We start from the raw sequence: 25,572 nt of genomic DNA, 5'->3' as shown, positions 1-25,572 counted from the left end.
GCCCGGCCTTTATTACCTGATGCTCTCGGTACGCGATCGAGGGGCCCAGTGCGCGTAGTAGCGCTGACCCGTTCCGAGGCTCCGCTCCGTCGTCCAGCGCTCGTAGTGGTGGCGCAGCGCGTTCCGTACCTCGCTGTTGAGGAAGCAGTAGAACAGCGCGACCGAGAGGCCCTGGAAGCAAACGCCGGATAATTAGGAATCTCTCGGAGGTCTTTGCGCGACACGCGTATAAAGGGAGAGTGGATGAAGTCGCCGGAAAGCGCATTCGAGAATACGGGGGGGGGGGGGGGGGGGTGCTGGTGTTATGTGAGCTAGTTCTGTGTTAAAGGTTGTGCAGGGCATTAAAGGGCTATTCTTCGATGGTTTTTCAATTGAGCTTTGAGACTGCGAGTTTTAAACATTGATTTTATGGCAGTCGTACTCGACGGCTGGTTTCGACCTCTTGGCTTTACATGGAGCTAGAGACATTTTAAAATCTTTTGTACGTTCATTTTATCTTTTATCGAAGACAAAAGAAAAGAGGAAGAAAGAAAAACAGCCCAATATCCCATAAAAGGATATATGTGTAATTTCAATAAGTCAGATTTTCTGCACAAATGGCAAAATTTTTTAACGCGATCGTGTACGAAGATTATAAAACGATAAAACGTGTAGCAGATACGATGACGAGTACGGTAAAATAAGAAAATTTTATATTGATAAGGAGTGTTTTAGCCAATGTAAAAAATTAAATATATTTATATATATATATATATATATATATATATATATATATATATATATATATGAAATGATGCATTATTTTGACATTTATTTTTTATAATTTTTATATTTGATATAGAGTTTGTTTGATTATGCAGTGTTACATAAATTTATCAGAAGATATTTTTTTCCATAAGTTGTTGGCAAAAAATCCAAACTTGTTATATGATTTTTAATTTACATAAATCTTTCAAATTTTATAATCCGAACAATGTAATAATTGCAACAATAATAATAATTTTTTATTTCATAGTGAATATAGATAACAATTTATATTTGACAGTATTCGTAATACTTGTGTGAAATTAAAAACTGGCTAACTCACGATTATATGCTTTATTCATTACAATACATATATGGATTGTTAAATTTATTTTCTTATTTATCTATTGTATTTTCTGCAGATTTTACGGTACAAGCATTTGTTTTAATTTTACCATAATTAATTAAAGTGACAAAACAACATTGATACTATTTACTATATATATATATATATATATATATATCGGATTGTGAAAAATGATCATAAATCGCTTGAAGAATAGAAATAAAAACAAAAATAAATTTGGAGACAGAAGGTAATTGATACTCGATACATGAAAAAAAAAACCATCTCTTATTAGAGTTTGGAACAATTCTTAAGAATTGCTCATAGATTAGTTTCTCTTATATGTTAAAGATTATTTATGTTGTATAGACGAAATTAATTGCAAATCTATTAATTTTACAATATATAATGAGCAGTATTATACATCTAGTTGCAGTAATTTTAATATGTAAATATTTAGCTTAATCAGGGATAAAAGATTATAAAATATCTGAATTTTAGTAAAATGTATTAACTATTGTGTTTTCGAAATAACCGAGTAAAGTAAATTTTAAACTATAAAGAGTAAAATTTTTTTTATATATCTTTCAAACACATAAAACGAAGGAAAGTGTACGTACAAGTAAAATTTTTAAAATATATCTTTATATTAATTTAATACAGTGTAAAATAATTTGAGAAACTACAAATTTTTATTTAAATATGATTTATAAAATTAGCAAATAATTAGCATTCTATTTGTAATGTAATTTCAAAAATCTTACCCTTCCAATTTGTTATTTTAAGGAATATTTAAAATTTAAATTCTTGAGCGAGTTTTATCGTATTATTTAATCTAAATTAGTTTAATTAGCTAATAATACATAATAATTTGATCTTTAATGATAATCTTACTTAGTAAGTTATGTAGTAATCAAGCAATTGATCGTGGTCATAAAATTTGTGAACCTTTTAGTAAATTTATTAGTATTCGTAAATAAAATTTTTAAAAGTAGTTTAAGAATCATTCGGCTGAGAATTTTATTACCTAAGAAAAATAGAATATGACAAGAGCAGAACGAAAGAAGATATGATATTCTGAATTTTGGCAAAAATTGAATTTTATTAAAAACTATTTTTACATGCTATTTTATAATAAAACGGTATAAATTGTTTGAAATGTCTTTTAATAATTATATAAGAAATTTACTTCTATGTAAATAAGCAAATGAATTATGAAATAATTGTATCATTTAATATGGACAATAATCGAATTTGGATACTGGAATTTCAGTAATTTTACAGACGCGTATAACATACAAATACAAAATGTCCCGACCTTGACGTTCTACGTGACTATTAATTGCCTTAAAAATGAAATATTTGTTAATTATCAGAATTTTTAATAAGACTTTACATTATATACTCGTTTCAGTATTTCATTCCTTCGCTTGCTTATTTTATTTCTTTTTGCTCTCAATGCTACCGAGAAATACGTTTATAGAATAGAAAGTTTCATTTTTTTTTTTTTTTTTTTTTTTTTTTTTAAACATAGTTTAGAGTAATGTTACGCTTGATTAATAGTTACCATAGTCATAAAATGTTTCTAATTATTATTCGAATGCAGTCATAGAGTTACAAAAAGAATTAATTTTGGTAGTGTCGTATATGGTCGATACTATTATTAGATTATCTGTTTTATATGGGAAAAATAATTATAAAATATATGCATAGCTCGCCTCGATTAAATAACAATTATATTGATATTGTACTTATAAAGCTAGGGCAGTTGTTGAATATTATCTCTTTTATTGAATTTTATAAATCAAGATATTGTAGGAACTGATTAAAAATTTTTACTTAAACTAACGAGCAGAATTTAACAATTTAAATTACAATATTCCATATAGAATAAACGTGTAATTTCATTTTTATTAGTTTCTTCACTGTTTTTTTTTTTTGTTTTTTTGTTTTTTTTTTAACAAACAAATTACTTCATAAACAATATCGATTAACCGTTATAATCGTATTTAAGTTATGGATATGACAAAATTATTTGTCAATGATAAATGATTAAATAGGTAATATAGTTAATGGGGTAACGGGTGGGAGGATTCAATATAATTTGGATAATTATTAGTCATTACGTAGATACAAGTAATAAAATAATATATTGAAAAATACATAATTTATAAAAATAGAATGATCGCAACATGATCATAAGCATAATGCTTACGCATTGAGAGTAAAGAAAAAATAATTAATAAATAATTTACATACATGCCTATAATAGAATATTGTTATCGATTGATTTTCAGTCGAATATTATATCAAAGCCAATAAAGGTTAATAATATTTTATTTCTATTAAGTAATAGATGTATGATAAATTAATTGACTTGATTGATATTGGCGCGAGAATATGTTCCAATAATACCTTACATAATAACTTATGGGAATTAAATTTCGGTTTAAGTCCAGATAAGCGTAAGACATACAGACTTTAGTTTTTCAAATATAATATTGTTATACGGTTACGTAGCAACAATATGGTTTTTAATTTTTTATGTCTACTGATGTAAGGATGAGCGACTTGAAATTTATCAAAAAACTTTTTTCTTGTCATAGAAAAATATTTTGGCATCTCGCTAAAAACAGCTTTCTAAATTATTGATGCATCTCTATATATAAATTATGTATTTCTTTCAAAAGCGTCGGGATTAAAATCGCGCGTATCCGGTACAATGCCAAGGCTGTCGATTCGTCAAGTGACAAATAATAAACTATGGCGCACAACTATGGTCCTCCCATAAATTAGGCATAAAGAGACGCGCGCCCAACGCGAGTTATGGGGTTGTGTTGACTCACCTCTGATTGCTCCTTTGAGATGTCATTCTTAAACAAATATTCCCTGGACATTTTAATTTGGAATTTTTGTAATAAGTTAAATTATTCAACGAGTGATTGGTAAATACGGCGAAGCCGTATTTTAATAATATGGTTTATTTAATTAGTTTTAACATTTATTTTCCTACTTCTATAACGACATTATTTATTACTTATTTTCTTGTAAACGAATCTTGATTCGATCTCGAACCGTTCCATCATGACAACGAAAAACAATACCCTACTTACGTAATAACAGATTTTATTTATAAAATTTATAAAGCAGCTAATTTAATTAAGTAAAGCGAATTAAATAAATTCAAAGTATAAAAATAAAATAAATTCTCTAATATACTCAATAGTTACGCATTTCTAACTATGAAAATGATCTTTTATTTTTCAAATGCAAAGAACGTATATAAATATTCTCGTATTGCATATATATATAACCGTATTTTATTTTTAGCACAACTTTACTTGTCTAGTTTGGACCAATGTAAACGCAAAATTATTTAATACTATTGGCTAAAATTTGTAGACAATGCGGCAAGCAACGAACAAACGTCCAACTCGCATAATAATAAAATTAATCTGGCTTTTGATCCTACATACTTAATAGATGTAAAGACTAATGTATTCAATTTTTTTTGTTTTGTTTGTTTGTGTATGTATATATATAATATTTTAATATTAGTTTGAGATTTTTTAAACAATAATATATTACCATATACAGATCTTGGATGATGATAGAAATTTTAACTAAAGAAGCTAAGTTCTAATATCTTTTTTCTTTTTTTTTTTCATTTATTTATAATTGATTATTTATAATAGGCAATTTCGATAGAATAACTTTGAACGATACTTTACGTAGCGAATTATTCTTATAATTCGACACGTTTTTTTAATTTTTATTATTAGTGCTGCTAAATGAAAAGTAATTTGTATTAAATAAATGATATTAAATAAAAGATAAACTAAAATCTTGTTCGTGTATGTGTCAATGTACCTGTGACGAAAGTAGAATAGCTCTCATATAGGTAAACATATTGGCAGCTTGTCCTTCGGTAGGTCCTGCCAGCACTAGGATATACGTGACTCCTAAAAGTGGTATGAGAACAAGTAGAGCCTTAGCAGCTTTCCGATATTGCTGGGTTTCCACATTCGTTGCTGATCGAAGCTTAGTTATCAGGACCTTGAAGCATGAAGATTCGGCAATGAATTGCGATAATGGCGATAAATTTGTAATAAAAATATTTCAAAAAATTCTGAAAAAGTGAGGAGGAGCATTATGTGGTGGTTGCACGATAACTTTGAAAATACTGAAATTTTTGTCTATTTCAATTAGACATATTTTTTAATATTTTTTCTCGCGACTTTAATAATGTTTAGTTTAAAGAATATTATGTTATAATAATTTATCCCTATTAGATGAATATCCTATATAAGTTCTGTCAAGTATGAAAGAACTTTTTCTCTCTAATTTATTTCATTTATGATTTTTTATTTACAGATGAGAAAATGGATCGAGTATATATTTGTAATATATAGCTTTCAATATCCAATATATAATTAGTCATTATCGTTTATTATTTACTTATGAGGTGCTTCGTCGACTTTGGGATAATTTGTCAAAAACATAACATCTGAATAAATTTAGATAATGTGAAACACGTGTCATTGATCCAAGCAAAATAGTTCATGTTGTAATTCCTGTTTTACTGTTCAAACGAATGATTGATTGTCAATGAATCTATCAATTTATTTAAAGACTCGAATAAGAAATTTCACTTACCCACATTATCATAAAAAGGAAGAGAACGTTTATGCAAAGAACAAAAATTGCTGGAACTTGATAGAGCCAATCGAACGGATGTGGAATCATCCACGGACAGTGGCGAGATAAAGCTGATTCCTATCGATAATATAACATGTTTCATTGTTATTAAATCATTTTTCTAACGATAATGATAAATTTGGAAACATATAAGTATTTTTATATATTTTTTTAAGCCCGTGCGCGGGTATTTTAATATTTATTTATTTGTTGCAAACATAATTGCAAACATATAATGTATAGAGGTAAAAATTCGTTTCCGTACTAAATTATTATTACGTATATTCATATTTTCCATTGTATTTGTTTTTCAAACGTAATCGCATGAAGCCATTATATTTTCTATCATTATATCAAAGGTTTTGTAAATTAATGGTGTTTTTTTTTTGTTTTGTTTTGTTTTGTCCCGTGAAACTCTGTTTTATCATATTATTAAATTAATGATCTTATATTAATAAGAAGTCGTAGAGAATATACGAAGGAAGACTATTTTACCTGAATTTCTGTTGTTATGAATTTCTTTCCAAGAGACTTAGCTATTCCCCAAACTGTTACGACGACAAATGGTATACCTATAAGTACATTTAAATTTAAATTACTTTCTTTTTGTTTATTTGTTTATTTTTTTTATAGCCTTAGAAAAGCATTTTAAAAGCCATGATGTGTAAAAATTTCGTACCCCAACCGATAAAAAGGCACATCTTGAGCTTGATATTCTCACCCGAAAATGTTTTTACAACTAACAAATACAGGTACAATCCTATAAAAAGATGTTACTATTATCTTACAAATTCCATAACAAATAAAATGAAATAAATTACATACTTTCTACAACGTAAGGCTTTGGAAAGATTACAATCGTTTGAGTGAAATAAATTACGTACTCTCTACAACGTAAGATTTTCTAATGAATAAATCTATTTGGGCTTAACGATTGATCGAGGCCTTTATTTATTTATTTTGATATATTTTTTTTTTTCATTAATTTAGGAAGTGCAATCGTCCATGAGTAAATCATAGAACACTACGTAACTCGAGATAAAGGAATCGAGGGTTTTGACTAGAAAGTCTGCTATTTCGAGATACAGCGTTGTTCTCGCAAAAAGTGAAGCTACATTTTTAAAGGATAGGAAGGCAAAGTCTTGGAAGCGAATTGTAGTTTTTCCACTAGGTGTTAAGTTAATTAAAATTAGTTACAATAAATTGCATGCAGATTGAATAATTAGGCTGGCGGTTAATTTAATTTTTCATCATTAATGCCATTGAACATCGTAGAAACCAATAATTATATTTAAGATCGTTAATTATTGCCAATCGAAGAATATTTACCTTCAACGAACATCCAAAAAAAGTTTGTTAACTGAAAATAATGATATAACGAATAAAATATGATGCACATCGGTATATTCCTTTGAAGAGAAACCTGAAAGTTTTATATCAAATTATATTATTAATATCTTTAAAATCAGTTTCGTCAAAATTAAATGTACTTTCGTGTACGTTAATTACTATTAAATTATTTCCTAGAATAATTGAAATAATTTTTTATGCAATTAACGAATCAATTGAAATATAAAGTTTTTCATTCCTTTAATTATCATTGATTTTACGAATTATATAAATCGAATTATCGCTATTAATAGTGACGAAAAATTTAGAACTTTTTCAAACCGATTTAAACGGTTATTAAAATGTAGATAAAAGTACTAAAATACTAAATACTTGTGACACGGTCGTTAAAATCCATAAGAAGTCAGCCAAGATGTACGTAAACATTAAATTCGTATGTATGACATTACGAAGGCATCTGAGTTCCCTAAAATAGAGCAAAAGGAAAATATTTTAAGTAAAAATCTAAATAAAAAAAAAAATTTTATTAATATTTAAGTGTTAATTGAATACAAAATTTTTTTTTATTTATTTATTTTTTTTTTTATTTAAGCGATCAAATTTATTAATATTTAATATATAGTTATACATGAATATTATGAATAATTTATGAATATTTTATTGTTTTAAATTATAAATAATTTTCTTTTTATATTTATTTCCGTATAAACAATCATTAGATTGTTTATAATTTAATACGATTTATAATAAATCTAAAAAGTTTTATCGATGATAGATATTAATTTTTTAATACACATGTATAAAATCAAATTGAAAATTGATATTAACTCATCTTCGATAAAAATTGCAATTTGAAAAGTTAAAAAATATTTTTTAGATGTACGAGTAAACTAAGTTAAGGACTCGTTATTAGTCAATTAATGTTCAATGATTATAATTAATTTGTATTTAATTCTTTAAACAAGATTTTCAACTAAAAGCTCATTTGCATTTGTATTATTGTCTGCATTAGATGAAAATCCTTCAGTTAAATAATTCTTTTCATTATCATAAAGATTTTTCCAATTATCAATGTCAAATTGTGTTATAAATATTGATAATTATATTCACGTATACTTCTATACTTACATCAATGTATCACATATAGATATCAATTTATTTATTAGGATAATTACAAGTGACTACAATTTACTAATTTATAAAAATGTTAAAAAAAAAAAAAAAAAAAAACCGATTTGTTGTTTAGTTACGGAATTCAATTTGCAAATACATTTATAATATGAATTATGTTTATATAAAGTGCAGTTATACAATTGTTGAAGTATTTAATTATAATTTGTTATTCCTTGTCATTTTAATTATGCTACTTCAATTGTTTATGATAATGAAGTTTTACTTCGCTATGGAGAGTTCCTTCACTTACTGTAAGTTTGTTTTTCTACGGTCACGAAGCTTTTAATTCTCTTATGTAATAATTGTGGAAAAACGCTATAACAAGCTTTTAGATAATCATTGAAAAAGTTCGTAAAGTAAAATATATTTGGCATAATTGTTTGTTATTATTAACTTAAGCGTGACAAAGGATTGTGCAAGTGTGCAATTTGTTAATAGAGATACGCCCACACTTTGCCAACGATATCCATAACGCCTACCTTTCATTTCATTGGGAATGGCACTATTGTCTAAGGATGTGCTTTCAAGTTGAATATCGATTATATTGGTAAACAGCTAACGCGAGAATTTAATTAACCTCCCGTCGCATTACTTTTACAATCACTCGGATATCCGCTAAATTTAACGTAGTCACGTGGTTATCTCGAAACGCTGAGGGGGCCGCGTGATAAAAAATCACGCTCCCCTAGCTCGCATCGTCGTTATCGCAATATTATTAAGAACAACGATCGAAGGATCATGGAATGAAAGTTGCGCATTGAAGTGTCATACTGGCTCTCGACCATCCCCGAGGCCCGCTGATACGCGATCTTTTCGATTATCTTTGCACGGGGTCGACGCCCGGAGAGGATTTATTATTGTTGGCAGGCGGGAAATTAAAGCCTGGCTCCGCGTCATACCTGTAGTACAAATAGATGACGACGGCGATGATAAGAGTGGATAGCGAGAGCCCGTAGCCGACGAAGTAGAGCTGAGTCGTTATCTCGACGCCGTTCTCGGCATCTGGTGGAGTCAGCCTTAGCTCTTTGCACTGGGAGTAGTTCGAGTAGCTGTCCCAGGTGCCGTTGGCCCTGCACCACCTGCTCGCGTTCTCTATGACCAAGAAACGGGGCGTACTTTATGCATTTTTATTATTACCCTGGAGCCTACTCTCCTCTTCCTTAATCATTACTGCTCGCTCTCTTTTCCCCGATGCTTTTAGCCTCGACACTTACTTGTCGTACCCGGTCATCCTCTTCACCTCCCCGTTATTATTATTATTATTATTATTATTATTATTATGATTATTATAAATCTCCCTGCAAGGGCCTTGTTCATTCATTACACCGATAACACAGTATTTTCAAACATTGGGAGTCCTGTTGTGGGAGAAGGTGCGAGCTAAAGGGTCTTGGTTACGATGGATTTTTATTAATAGGTCTATCAATAGGTTATTGTTATTGTTATTGTTGTTACTTTTGTTGTATTATCGATCAACATTCTTTGGTTAATAAGTCATTGAAATATTAAACTGAACTTTAATTTCAGTTTTTTTTTTGTTTTTTTGTTTCTTTGTTTTATAAAACTGCCTGTACCTAGACGTATAAAGTTTATTTTACGTATATTTTAAACGATATTACTTAAATTTCATGGCTATTTACTATTAATACCCTTTGTTTTTAATTTTAACTATATTGGGCTGTATCGAACAGATATTCGACATTATTAACTCTAAAAATTAAATTTCCATGAATTGAATTCCAAAAAATTAAATTAAAAATTAAATTCCATATTTTATAATCTAACGATATAACACACTTTATGAATGTCTTCATAATAAGTTCCGTAACTGTAAATCTGACATTAGGTTGTATGATTGGAAATACGATTACATTTTCAATTGAATTTCGTATCGCCGTTCTCATATCTATATGTAATGAATATTTTAAAATATTAATACGTATATTTTACTAAAATTTTATTAATGCGATCAATGTTAATCATACATTTCGAATCACTAATCCGAATATTTTTTTTATACTTATTACTAATAATTATTTAAAGAATTTTAATTTATGGAAATATTATCTCAATGTGTTTAAAAATTTTAATATATCGATAATGCAATAATTTCTTCTTTCGCTTCAAAAACTCTATTATCGGTATATAAATTTCATAAGATGTTCTTTAAAAATTCTAATAAAAAAAAAAATATATATATATATATATATAGTTATGCGTAAGATTATATTTTAATATTTTACGCGTTTAACCGTACAAAGTCATACTTGGATTGTTTTTCTTCGTTACTTGTAAAGATCTGGCTTATATAAGCCATTTTTAAATGAAAATATTTTAATTAAGGTGCAAGGTAAATACGGCAAAGCTGCCTAATATACTTTTTAAAATTGTTGTATCATTTTAAATATTTTTAATTATTTTTCCGGAATTAAAAATTCAAATAACCACCATTGTTAAACTTCAATTAGAAATTTGTTATTATTTTTCTTTGAAACAAAAAAAAATATTAATAATATTTAAAGATATAAAAAAAAAAAAAAAAAAAATTATTTATATGCTCACGTACTTACATATATAAATAGAATTATATGTATGTTTTTTTTTTATAGAATAGAATAACTTTTGTTGTTAATTTTTACGATTCATTGGAGATAAAAACTATTTTGTGCAAGGATTTGTAAAAATTTTAATTTCTTTTTTATAAAAATTCATAAATTCTTTATTTATGGTGAATTGTCATTTTTTTTATTTTATTTATTTTTTTTTTTTTTATAAAACATTGCTTAATATCGTTTGTTTTTAAATTTTAGTAATAATATTATTAAGTGTAAGGTTGGATATTAAAAGTTAATGAAAAATGCTTTGAAATTACCGATTTTATATATTTTATTAATTCATAAGAATTTATCGTAAGTTGTTCGTCTATAATATGCTTAAATTCTAATCGTTTCAGCGATTGTCATTGATTTTTCCAAAATTTGTTTGCATAAAAACAAACGTAATATGACAAACATATAGAGAGCAGTCAATAATAAATATAATTACATGAATTTACTTTGAAATAATATTACTTCGTAGTATAATAATAATGTAGTAATAACTGCGTTGCACTATTGCACATTGTTTATTGCACATTGGTTTAATTGCAATTTAATGAATTATATACCGGAGTTGTTAAATGTGCTTTTATACATAGATATAATTTATATAAAATATAAATATGGTTTTGTAAATTTTACGTGATTTTTAATTTTCAAAATGTTACATCAATTTATCATATATTGCAATGTATGTCAGGCATACATTAATTATGAATTATAATTTATATAGTAAAATGTTTATTGTAAGTAACGCATATTTTAAACATTTCAATGAAGATTCTGCATACGGTAAAGATGGAGATAAAGTGGTGAGTATTGGATTAAATCTCAAGATAAAATGTTCTTAAATTTGATGATTTATTATTCTTATTGTACAAAGTATTATAGTACCTTTATTTCTCTAATATTTATTTTAATGCAAATAATTTATTATAAATTGTTCGTTCAGCTTCTTGTCAATTGGAGTTACATAATTATCAGTGACTTGAATAGTAGTTTATTTTCAGCGGGTAATATATATCGAGCAGTTGGTCTTGCGATGCCATAATTAAATATTAATTTGTAATATTAAAATTAAGAAATTTCTCTGCACTATGAATGAAAAAAAAAAAAACTTAAATTGACAAAAAGTAGTTTATGATTAAGAATTTTATCAGCCGCGCGAATAAACTATTTCAATCAGAATTATGAGCAAGAGGCGCACCGAAGTGGGAGGATGGAAAAATATCGATAAAAAAAAATATCAAAGCAGAAGCATTTTTCAAGCAATTAGTTATAAATTATTATTGGAGTTGATTGTCAATAATACTGGCTTATTAATGGATGATATCGACCGAATAAAGTCTGAACTTTTACAATACTTCCACATTTAAGAAATAATAAGGATTGCAGCGTGGTTAAACATACACGTTTTAAAAACATTATAAAATGTTTGTCTATTAAAGAATGTTAGTGGTGAATGTTGGTGAAATTGTAAGAAATGAAATCATCATGCGAACGTTTGACCATTTACTTTCCTTTTTAATAAGGGCAATTTCGTTTTATGGTTTTGAAATTACTAACTCAATTAAGTTTACCGTCTTTATTAGCTCGACTATAAATTATCAGGAGAATAAAATATTTTAAAAATAAAATTAAAATTATTGCAGGCTTCAGCGAGACTTTATCACATCCACTTTAGTTGATATAAAAAAATTCCAAGTGATGCCAATTGATTTTTGAAATTGAACTTTTAAAATGTCAAAGAAACTTTCAACCTTCTATATTAAGTTGCCAAATTATAAAAACTTTACAGTAACGATTTCCAATGTAATATTAAAGATGTATTTGTTAGAAAGAAAATTTAGTTTGACGAAGCGGAGCTGTTGCATGAAATTCAAAGTTCCCGTTGACATTCACAACGACTAACAAATAATACGGGTTTTCGCGCCGGCTAAATCGTGCGAGAAGGTTCGTTAAATTTGAAAATTGTCCGAGCCACGTGAAGCAAAATGCATTCGCGACCTTCACGGATTTTTGAATTTCTGACGTATTGATTGCTCGCATCGGCCACTCTCTTAAATATCGATCGAGGAGCTCGGCGGGATTAATAATCCTGCTGTATGTGCGGGGGAGGGAAGTAGGGAGGGGAGATGGATTTAAAGCGAACGCGGGAGTGGCCGAGCGAATCGAGCTTTCTTCCTTTCGCCTTCCCACCTTAACACCCCGCGCGCGTCCACGCACGCACACACAGACAAACACACACACACACCCTTTTACTTATTGCGCTGGCACCACTTCACATTTCAAACATTTATCGCGTGCCTTTCACTCTTTTTCCCCATTATCACTCTGTTGAGACTGCAGCCACGAATATCTGCACACGAATAAAGTAAACAGTTGCATTTGTCTGGAATATATCCTCAGCGTCAGATGATCTTTTAATAAAACTTTGAGCACAAGTATGTGCAGGCCGTCCACACAGACACATAATTTTGCGAATAAAACATCGAGTACAGGGGTAAAGATTTTTTTTTTTTTTATATCGATTTTTATACAGTTACAAGTCAGGTCTAATTGAATTTTGCCACTTAAGCGTAGTTTTCATACACGCTCTTTCTTCTTCCGCTGAGAAAGTGAAATTTTATAGAAAAAGAAAATTACATACTTTACTTCCTTCGTGAATGACAAGGCCTTATTTGGTTTGTATAATAGAAGACGTAAAAATCAATCAAATATTTTAAGAATCATACGATTAATATTTATACAAGTTGATGAAGTAAAAAATAGGATAGAAAAATTAAAAGATTTTAGAATTATTTTAGTTGATTTATAAAATGCAAGGCATCTATCATAACTCGTTTTTATAGATTTTCCAAAAAATTTTAGCAAAATAATTTTAATATTTTCATGTATGGATAAATTAATTTTTTTTTGTTACCTTCCATTATTTTACACTGACGTCTGAAAAGGCAGAAAAGAAATTATCAACGTATAATAACTAAAACGGGAGAAGTTAATTATATGTTCAATAAGGTGAAATATTATGTAATGCATTTAATAAAGATTTTTCTGAAGCACAACAAGTTAACTTTTCATTAAAGCGTTAAATAAAATAATTATAAAATATATCAACCATAAAGTTGTTCCAACAGATGTATTAACATTTTTTTTTTTTTTTTTGTTTTTAAACTTTTAACAATGAAATATTTACATGCAAGTCATATGTAAAAATAATTTACTTTCTAATTTTCTTACTTTTAGCAAAAATAAACATTCATAGAGTAGTAAGAAAGTAAGTATAAATAGTAAATAACTCAAGGTTATCGGGTATTTTTATAATTTTAATATTTTAAAACAATATGACAGTAATTGGCATCGATGGCCGAATACAATATCCTTTAAAATTTTATTAATACAGAATATTTTAAAGATGAAAAATTGAATGAAGATTTAGTGAGTTTCTTCAATAAGAAAGTTATTATCATTTTAAAAATTGTTCATTCATAATTTTACTTTATATTCGATCAATTTTCCACCCACACAGACAAATGCATCTTGATATTTTTAATTCTTTGCAGCTGATTGATCAGCGCGTAGCTATTTATTATTCCAGAGAATTCTTCGATATTTCATAAAAGCTTTATCAACGAATGTATTAATAAGATTTTAATATTTATTTTTATCGGCGGATTATCTACTAAATTAGCCTATAAAAGCGAGGTGTCTGTAAATGTGAAATAAATCTGCTTATTCAATGGAAGTAATATCTGCTCTATTTAACGAATTTATTAAATTCGTACGGTTGGCAGTTATTTTTACATAATAGCGTTTATTTATTTGCAATATCAGCTATACTTTTACACGCGCATACACCGTTTCAATACATCTAACGAACTATCTCCTCTCGATTCACCTCTACTAAATAAATTTGCTGCTAATTTGATTCGTCTCTCTTAATAGAGTGTACGTTAAGTTAATGTAACACGTGAAATTCAATAATGGAGTCTCTTAACTCGCGAGTCTCAAATCAGATTCTAACCGAGGATAAAGAAACATGATACGGGGGTATTTTAACTGCCTGCATACAATATCAGTAGCATTCATATAATTTACATTATTTATTTTATTATAACAACGTCGTTTACAAGTAATAAGCGACTATGCACCGATCGTCAACTGTTCCATTTACTAATTTAATTTTTCTTTCTGCACTTGTTACTTTGTATTCCCATATCCAAAGATTACATCTTATAAAATAATGCTACATCTCTTTCACTCTTAGTTCTTTCATTTAATACTCCCCTAGCTTATAACGAACTTTTTAGAAGACTCTTTAATGTAATTGTAGAGATAATAATCTCACTTAATGTAACTCAAGTATAAAGTTTCTCCATCTGCTAACAGATCATCTTTCGGCTCTCGCTTTTAGTGTGCATAGCAAGCATATTGTTAAATTATATTAAGAGTATATTCGTTCGATTAAATGAAATTTTGTTTCATAAGAAGATAGTTGGCAGATATACAGCCGTCGATGAATTCTATATTCTCTTTTCTAAAATTCTATTAAAATTAATTTCTTTATTCGTATATTTGCATAAAACAAGAATTTTTAACTAAAAGCGTAACACGTGTCAATTAATTAAAAAAATATCACAAGCGGTGTTCCGGATTCCATTTCTTTGTGGATATATTCGACATTTCGTATAGTTGTCATTTTATCATTTATAATATTTAGTTCTATTTTCCAATATTGGTAATAAACTGTTTTTTTTTTTTTTTTTTTTTTTTTTTTTTTTTTTTTATCATTATTTCAAAGAAAAAGAGAAATTTAAACGCTTAGATAAAAAGTTCTCAAAAATATTAAAATCAATTAAGTAACAGAGCGAACGGAAATTTTGAAGCATTCATGTTTCGAAAATACGTACAGTAAAAACTTATTATTTATAAAGATTATAAAGCGAAATTGATCGAAATTTTTTATGCAGTTTGCCTGTAATGGTTTAATATTTGTAATTTAATATTGTCTATTGCTAAATATAGTAATGATAATGTTATCTATAAAGCATATGGAAATGTCATTAAATTGAGATCACGTGATCGTATAAAACCAGAGGAAAATCAGTTTTATTAATGAAAATTATTATTCTTGAATATTATATTTAATGTATTCTTTCAAATATTTGGTATATTTGTTGTATTAGCTTTATGTATCATCTCTAAAAACAAATAATGAATCGTTAAGCGTATGAAATAAATGTACCAAATATTAAGTTCATTAAAAAAAATATAAATATTCTCTCTATCGTAATTATACGAAGAAAAAAAAAAGCAATACAAATTATGTCTATATAAATATAAAAATTACTAATATGTCAAGATTTTTCTTTTCCTAATAATAAAAAAGATTATTATACAAAAACAAATTGTTAAGTGATATCAAAGCTATGTAATTATAATAATTATATAATGAATAATATATAAATTAATTTAATCAAAAGTAATTATGCACCTACCAGTGCGGTATAAATTATATTCTATTTTGATAAAAGAATAAGAAGAAACGTAACCTTTTCGATAATTTTAGTTTGCTATTTATTCTTATTACACTTAGTGATATTGCAATTACATACGTATTCAAAATTTTATTATTTCATCCGAAATACAGGTTTAGCGAAAATAGCTCAAGACATAAAAGTCAGTGTGTGCACAGTGCGAAGTTTTACCCTGAGAGACTTAGCATGCATGTATGAACTATAAAAATGGCGAAGGAGAGAATAAGAACATAAAAGCCGTCAAAAATGAGATTTCCCGAGAGCAAGGTAACGCGTAATTTTCCTTCAATTTTGTTTCTTTTCAGCTTTCGATAAACAGCATAACAGAGTTAAATATGTGTTGAGGACATAAGATGTCTAGTATAACTTGCCATTATATTTTCACAATCCATGATTAAATATACCACGTAAAGTTAGGAAATTTATTTTCTCTTTTTTTCTAACAGATCTTATATTGCATACAAAAAAATTAAATCGGCTTACTTGACTTTTGAAATTATGAAATTTACATTTGATCATTTATAAGCAAATAAAAATCGTTGAAACAAAAAATTTACTGCCTTTATAAAAATGTAAAAGATTTGGTGAATTTTAAGCGAACACAACGAAACAAATAATTAATTGAAACAACAAAACTTACGCAAGAAATCATTTGTATTACAAGTCTCGTTAAATCTTGAAAATATATATAGTCTTATAGATGGCAAGAACAAAGAATTATTTCATATAACAATTAAAAATGTAATCTTCTATTTTACATTTCATAATAATTTATTGAAATACGAATACAGTTTTATATAAGAGAGAAAGAGAAGAGGCAGAGTGAGAGAGAGAGAGAGAGAGAGAGAGAGAGAGAGAGAGAGAGAGAGAGAGAGAGAGTGAGATATGTAAACAAAGACTAGTGTAGACAAAGAAAAAGGGAAATAGTAATAAAGATTATACAATAAGATACTTGATGTGTTATATCAAACGTTTTTAGTGCATTTTATCGCATTTTTAAGGTTCGTCAATTATTAATTTTATTTTTCGATTAAACAATTCAGACGATTATAATAAATAATTTAAAAATTAAAATTTTCATGAATTTTATCATTTTATAGTAAGTTATTGTCTAATAAAAATGTTTTATTGTATTATTTCATAACACAGTGTACGAAGAAAATTTAGCTTGTAAAATAAAACTACTGTAATATATAATAAAGTTTTAAAATGTTTATTTTTATATTGACATCAATTTCATACATTTAATATTTATTTCATATTGTAGTTTTCGTACAAATAAATATATTATAATAATTATTATATTCTTTAATAAAGATTATAATTATTATCTAAACTGTCACAGAATATAAAAAATAATAATAACAGCTGACTTAATGGTTAGCGAAGAAAAAGGCACATAATATATTTTTTCGAGATTATTCAAATTCATTGTGTAAAATTCTTTAAAAAGTTATTGAAATTAATAAAAAATTTTATTCATACAAATATGCTTTAATGTTTTTTAAGTTACGCAGATAACTATTCGGTTAATTATTTATTTTCTTGATTCGGACAATTTGAACTTTTATTATATTATATATTATATTATTATAAAATAATATTTTTCTTTTGTATTTAAGTACGTTGTGTATATATATATATATATATATATATATATATCTACACAATATCAATAATCCAATATTGCATGAATATACGTAAATTATATCAATATGATATTAAAGGTGTATGTAATAAGCAATTAATTCTCATTTTAAATGGTGTTTTAGTATTTTCGTAGAGTAGCTTTTTAGTTCTTTCTGTTAATGTTGTAAAGTAATAGTTCTGATTTTGGAGTGGTTAGGTCAGCAAATTTTTCCTGCTTTCTGATCTTTGATTTCAGATTTTTCTGTATTGATAATTGATTCACTGAAATTGTAAGGCGTAAATTCATTAAATATGTATAAAATGATGTGAAAAAATATTGAGTTGAAAGCTAATGGGTATCGAAAAAGTTCTTATTCACAACCTTTTACATTTTATTATAAATTTAGATAAATTTTTCAGTATTATATTTATGGCTAAAAAGGTATGCGCGGATACGGGGATATTAGATTAGGATACGCGTGATATTAGAATTTTTCTCATCGTACTATGTGTGTGTGCGCGCGCGCGTGTGTTAATAAATAATCAGTTGAATTGTATTTTGAATTAAATGTCCTTATCATATATGTATAAAAGAAGATTGAAAAGGCTTTCGTAATTGATGTTAAAGCATTTGTTATTTGAAAAGTTATTTAAAAAAGGTCAAAACGATTCCTTAACGAATAAAGCATTATTTGTATTTGTAGGATATCTTTTTTAATTTTTATTTCAAATCAAGCGTTAAAGTACAGAAAATATTTATAATGTTTTGTTATTTTTTTTTAGAAATTTTTATTACAAGAAATATTTTCATAGAAATATTTTAAAAATCGTTGATATCTATTTAATATGCTGGTTACATATTTTGCATAAAAAATTCACAATAATATGAATTATTTTATGTAATATTTTTAAGAATACATGAAATTTTTATGTGAATAAAATTGTATGTAGATCAGAAAATTTCGTTACTAAAGCGTGATTTATTTTAAGCGTACAAAAGATAATATAATTAAATCCCTCGTACAACGCATACATAATAAAAATAAAATTATTCAAAATAAAATATCACAAAATTTTTTTTTGCCGAATACATACATAGTATTTTATTTATTATTTATTGGCAAAGGGAAATTCTTACAGGAAGTATTGAATGATAATTATTCAAATGGAACTGTTATCTTTTATTTAGAACTGTAAAGATATAGAAAATGAAAAATTAGTTAGTCAATAAAAAAAATTTAATATTACCTTTCATATAATTTTATTAAATATTTCATTTAAATCTGATAGTTTATCAATTGAACTAATCTATATGTGATTATATATTGAAATAGAACTATCAAATATATAAACATAAAGTATATGCTTTTAAGTAGTTTGTGTACAAATTACATGAGCAGATTTTTTTTTTTTTTTTCATTTTAATCTGACATATGAAATTTATTCATCGGCTAATGCTTATGTTTTCTATATGAAGGAACATAATCGTTGAAAATCTTTAATTCCTTGTAATATCCGAACTTTCTTTATAGTAATTAATAATTCAACAAAAAAAAAAAAAAAAAAAAAAAAAACACCAAGTATTGTAATTTAATCAAAATTAGATTGACATTAATTTTTAAATAGTAGAGACAATAATTTATCCAAAAATGAATATCATTTTTCATTTCATTTTATATGATTTATCTTGTTTTCTTTTGTTATTAAGAGCAAATAAGTTTGTGAAAATTTATTTATAATAAAATAAATAAATAAATAATAGTAATGATTTATATTTACAAAATTTTTTTGAAATAAGTATTTGTTTATGACATAAATAGTCGATTTAAATTTAACTTAATTTATAATATAATAGGAAAACTTTTCTATTAACTTTTACTCAACTTTTATATATTTTTTCCTTATATGCTGAAAAATGTATGCATGATAATTAAAAAATAAAAGACATTTTCAATGTAAAGTTTTTATTAAAATAAGTTATCTTACTTAATGATAAACCCGTTTGAATTACTTCATGTTGATTATTTAATTTTTTAGAAAAATAAAATTTCTTATCATTCAAGTTAAATTTCATTTTGAATAATGAAATTTTCTTTATATCATAATATAGCAACCCACTTAATTTGCATTAATAGATCAATGATATATTATTATTACATTGGTTTTATGAATAATTTATCGCCAAGTAAATCCATTAATATTTTTTTCTATACAAGTAAATATTTTTTTATTTTTAACCAAGAAATGTATCGAAGCATGTATAATTATAGTTGCAGATAAAGACATTTGCTCACTTAGTAAAGCGCGTGCTAATGGGCAAAGGTGATACCAGCCTCGTAACTGAATTAGCATATTACGAATAGTGGTATATGATCAAGGATGATCAATGATATATTTTTTATTGTATAATGAAAGGGCGGTTATTCATTGATAGATCTTTGAATTTGTTATTTATGAATAAACTTCGTTTCGTGAATAAACTCATTTATATGATTAATCAATCATTATATTATACGAAACGTCATATTAAATTTGTAAAAGCCGAATTTAATAATTATTCATTTCAATTAATTATTTAACTTGAATAGTTCGTTGAATCTATTTAATTGTTTGTTAAGAATTTTAATACATATTCTTTTATGTATTTCAATAAACATTTCAAATTGGCAAATTTTCTATCAGTATTATATACAATCATATAATAATATATTTTTTATAATATTATCAAAGTAATAGGTAATAATTGTAATAATTAAGGCGTTTAATATATTTTATTAATATTTTGAATTAATTTGTGATATAATATTTGTGGTGTATTATTTATATTACAAGCAGAAAAATTATTTCTATCTAGTATCTAAAATAAATCATGAATATTGTTTCGTTAAAACAAACTATCGTTAAAAATGATCAATTTATTTGAAAACATTATATTACATTATGTTACAATGTTAAAAAAGAATTTTCTAATTGTATCATATTTATAATTCTTATTATTTCCAGTATGCAATTACGTTATTCATATTTTTTCTAAGTTTAATCATTAAGTAATCAAATATGAAATGTAACCCTTTAATATTAAAATAAGTAAAAATATAAAAATGTTTTAAGAAAGGTAATATGGTCGATTTGCTACATTTGGTATGATAACATTATTCATCATAGGTGAAATATTTTTTGAATTTTTAATTTAACTTTTTTCTTAAGTAACTGATATAAGTAAAATGTAATTCTATACATACAATTGAAAGTATGTTGAAATATTTTTTTAACCGCATTTGTATTTCCTAAATTATTATAAACTTGAGGCCTCTAGTCAAAATTTACATTTTAAAATAAAAATTCTTCAATTTCTTGATAATTAAAAAAATGACGTTCTGAAACAAATATATATCAGCGACTTTTCAAAGTTTCATTTATTATGTTCTTAAGTGAATCGATCAAACAGCTCGTAAAGTTAATTTTTTTTTTGTTTTTTTGTTTTTTTTCGATCGATTTACATTTAATTACAAACATATTATTCATAGGAAGTGAAGATAATCGAAAATAATATCTTCTTCATAATAAATCTTAGCTCACAGAAATTTTGAATTTAGTGCTTTCTAATTTCATTATACAAGTATTATAATTACATAGGAAAGTGTTTAATATTGTTAGTTCTTTTGTTATTATACATCGAATGAAAATTTATATTTTTAATTTCAAAATTGCTTAATCTATTCTTTAAACAAAAAAGTCATATAATTTATACAATAATAGAATAAATCTTTGCAAAATAGACTTAAAATAAACTTTTTCTATGTAAGTATTTTTAATGAAATAGCATGGGGAAAAAGTTTGAATGATAAAAATTTATTATCGACTTTAAACATGAATAGTTTTATAGAAATTAATAGTTATTTAGAGCTTCGATATATAATAAACTTCAAAAAATAGCGGAAAGAAAAGCTAAACTACTTTCGTAACGAAAAGATATTAATACATTAATTTATTGGATAGTTTCGAAGTAAAAAGTGTTTTATAAACTTAAAAAACGTAAAAACGTAAAAAGCTTTTATTAAATTATCATAGCTTAAATAATTTAATTACAACCATATATAGCGTAGATATTCATTTTATATGACTTAATACGTAATGGGTAATTTAAAATAGCAATATTTAAAAAATTAATTTTCTGTTAAGACTTGGGATGTTAAAACAGTAAAATAAGTTTTAAATATTTTGACATTTAGAAAATTTGTATATCCAAGTCAATCGGTTGAAAATTAAAAGAAAACTCTGAAGCAAGTAATAAAGAAATTTTCGCTTCTATCTGCACTATTAGGAATTTATCTAATATATTATATCACAATAGAGACTAATTAAATATTATAATATAATAATTAAATATAAAGTTTCTTAATGACATAAACATAGAATTGGCTCCTAGTCAATCTCAAATTAATTTTGTCCTTTGAAATCTTCCCATCTTATATAGTAGAAGTTAATGAGATAAAGCAAAATACGTAAAAGAGAAAAAGCTTAGGCTAAATAAATATATCCCCCTCACGAAAGAGGATTTTAACGTATGTGAAGCAAATGTGAAAAAAGTGAGCAAGAAGGGAAGGTCAAAATTCAAGGAAAAAATTATCAAACCGGATTTCAGTCTTCTTTTTTTTTTTTTTTTTTATTTTGGTTTTTTTTTTTTTTTTTTTTTTTTTTTTTTTTTGTAGGGAAGCGAATCGAGAATGAAAAATGTAGGTAGTATATATAAGGGAATTCGTTGTCTTTTTCTAATATGGCGTAGAATTTCATTGTACTAGGACGTAAGATTTCGAAAAACTAAAAACATTACCTAATCTTCCAAAATCACAGAGCATTTCCTCGAATAAGAATAATTCATTACTTTAGTTTTCTTTTTACGACATACGTGTATTTTTATATTTTAACTTTATTCTTATAAATCTTTTTATGATGATGGTAATAATTATTTTGTATATAAAAACTTGATTTATTACGTGGATACGTAAACATATAAAAGTCGCACACTATAATTCAAAACGTATTTCCGGAAAATATAATCAAGCTTAACATTTCATGTATTTTATATAATTAAGAGAATAAATTAATAACAAAACTATCATTTACGAATAATGATCAGGGCATTCAACTTAAAAATTAACTGTCTCAAATAACATAAAAATATATATCGATTCCTACAATTAATTGTCAGTTAAATCATTTTAAACAATGTATGGCTTGTTATAACTAAATATCAACTTTCACGTATCGTGTAGCGTTACATTTACAAAATATTTAAAACGACACTCTGAAAAACACAGCAACTGATGATCCTATTTTGTTCATATGCACGACGAAAGAAATGCAATTATACTTTTGGGTCAAAGTTTTCAGAAAACGACTAGGGAGACAATTTTACATGTCAGTTCCTTTTCAGTTCTAGTTCCAGCTCTTAATATGAGATAAAAGTCTGCGATAAAAGACAAAACTCTTTTCAGGAAGTAATTAACATTAAATAGGTACAAGTTGATGATCGCTATTTATATTAATAGTACATAAGAACAAAAGACAATAGAAAAAGTAATATTTTGTCTCTTTGTCTCTGTACTTTAGTTTTTTATTATTATTATGGTAGAATGTTGATGAGAGAAAAAAAAATAAATAAAAAAAATAGAACCGTTATTATATAATGATCCTCACAATGTTATAATAATTAGGTATCTAATTTTTTATTAGAAACACGAGTAAATAAAATTCAAGTATTTAGTGATAAAATTTAATAGTAAATAAATATAAAAATCCATAACTTTCTTGCTTAATAGAAAATATTTATATTTTTGTAATATGCAGCTATAAGTAGCATAATTTCTTCTTTTTATTATTTGATAATTGCTAATTCTCCACATGAATATTTTAATTTTTTTTTTATTGTATATTTAATGCATAATTATATGAAGTTTTTTTTTTTTATAGATTTCTTCATTCATCTCTTCTACAACTGGTTTAACCCAACCAAATATAAATAAATATTCATACATAATAATATTATTGATTAAGTTAAGAGTTTTTATTATAAATTATGATGGAATTATATCGACTTGAAGAAATGAACTCGTCAATATCAATATTTTGCAAGATGTAATAATTGTTTATTACGTTGAAAATCTATACTATGTGACGTCGAATTGACAAATGTTATAATATATATGTTCATTATGACTTTCTAACTTTCAATAAAAGAAAATCTATATTTATTATAAAAAAAAATTTATATATTATTTCCTTATATTTATTATTAATTATACGTAGATTTTTAATTTATGGACAATTTCTATTTTGAATTAATTCAAGTGACTCCGAAGCATCGGAATGTAGAAAATTTTTAATTTAAAATTTTAATTCTCATGTTTGTATAACTTCGTTTTAGTTAACAACTCAATTTTAAATCTGTTGATCAAAAATTGAAAACAGTGTAATAATACGTAGCATCAACTGCCAAATTTTAAGCCAGATTTTAGGTGTTACAGTTAGGTATGCAGACTAGTAATAATGTATAGTATGAAATTTTTTGTGAATAAATTCTGACTAAATAATGCTTTCATAAGCTTAATTAATTTTAAAATATTAATATTAAAGTATCAATTTAAAATATCAATAAATCGGTCGATGTCTTGATGTGATGAAAAAATAATTTTTTCACTATTATATAACCAGTATATAGCTTCCACTATTAAACTTTATTTTGAGAAAATATTTGGAAAACTTCTTACTTTCAATTGAGCTGAAATCTAAAAAAAACTTTCGGAAGGAAGTAATAATGTTAATACATATTTCAAAAAGTATTTTTTATATAAAAGTGTTACGTAAGTGAAGTTTATATTAATATCCAACAAGTGGGAAATATAGACTATAACGAGAAGAAAATGTAGGATATGAAAAAAATTCGTAATTAAAATACTTTACGAATGGATGTATGGATATATGGAATAATAATATTAATAATGTTTATTTTCCGTTATTATAACATATTAAATGCTGCCTAGTCGATCTTCTGTGTTCAAATTGAGCTGTGCGCTCTAAGAAAAGTGCAATGGTTAAAGAATTAAGAAAATGTGGAACGTAGCAGGAAAGGATACTTTAATAAAGAAGAATAAATAATGAAGAAGAAAGAAAAATTAAAAGGCACGAAGGAAGGTGAAAGATGATAAAGAGGAGAATGATGTGCATGCATATATATCTTCTTATCTTACGAGTTTTCTCTCTAAATATCTATGATATATAGATATGATAGATAGATAGATAGAGAGAGAGAGAGAGAGAGAGAGAGAGAGAGAGAGAGAAAGAGAGAGAAAGCGAGAGAAAGGAAGGAAGAGTTGATCAGGGGTAGAAGAACATAGGTAAAAAGCTTAATGAGAGAAGGTGCGAGCCATCTAGAGAATGCCAATGAGGATACAAGACAAAAGTGAACGAACGGTTAAAGTCATCATTTTCGAAAATA

At 25.9% G+C, this 25,572-nt stretch overlaps 1 protein-coding gene across 1 annotated transcript in view; it reads right to left on the bottom strand.

Annotated features, from left to right (window-relative positions):
• Window positions 1-25,572, bottom strand: part of Dh44-R1 (Diuretic hormone 44 receptor 1) — a 58,456-nt gene that overhangs the window by 483 nt on the left and 32,401 nt on the right. Inside the window, exons 2-9 of the mRNA XM_011495578.1 lie at window positions 9,211-9,403; window positions 7,511-7,604; window positions 7,118-7,211; window positions 6,468-6,548; window positions 6,284-6,360; window positions 5,747-5,866; window positions 4,961-5,146; window positions 17-171 (exon numbers count right to left, since the gene is read on the bottom strand). Coding sequence (XP_011493880.1) covers window positions 17-171; window positions 4,961-5,146; window positions 5,747-5,866; window positions 6,284-6,360; window positions 6,468-6,548; window positions 7,118-7,211; window positions 7,511-7,604; window positions 9,211-9,403 — 1,000 coding nt within the window. The remainder of the gene's footprint in view (window positions 1-16; window positions 172-4,960; window positions 5,147-5,746; window positions 5,867-6,283; window positions 6,361-6,467; window positions 6,549-7,117; window positions 7,212-7,510; window positions 7,605-9,210; window positions 9,404-25,572) is intronic.

The sequence above is a fragment of the Ceratosolen solmsi genome, unplaced genomic scaffold, assembly GCF_000503995.2.
Source record: "Ceratosolen solmsi marchali unplaced genomic scaffold, CerSol_1.0 scaffold1, whole genome shotgun sequence".
Taxonomy (NCBI): domain Eukaryota; kingdom Metazoa; phylum Arthropoda; class Insecta; order Hymenoptera; family Agaonidae; genus Ceratosolen; species Ceratosolen solmsi.
The sequence above is the reverse complement of the archived record's forward strand: the minus strand, read 5'-3'. Positions and strand labels throughout refer to the sequence as shown.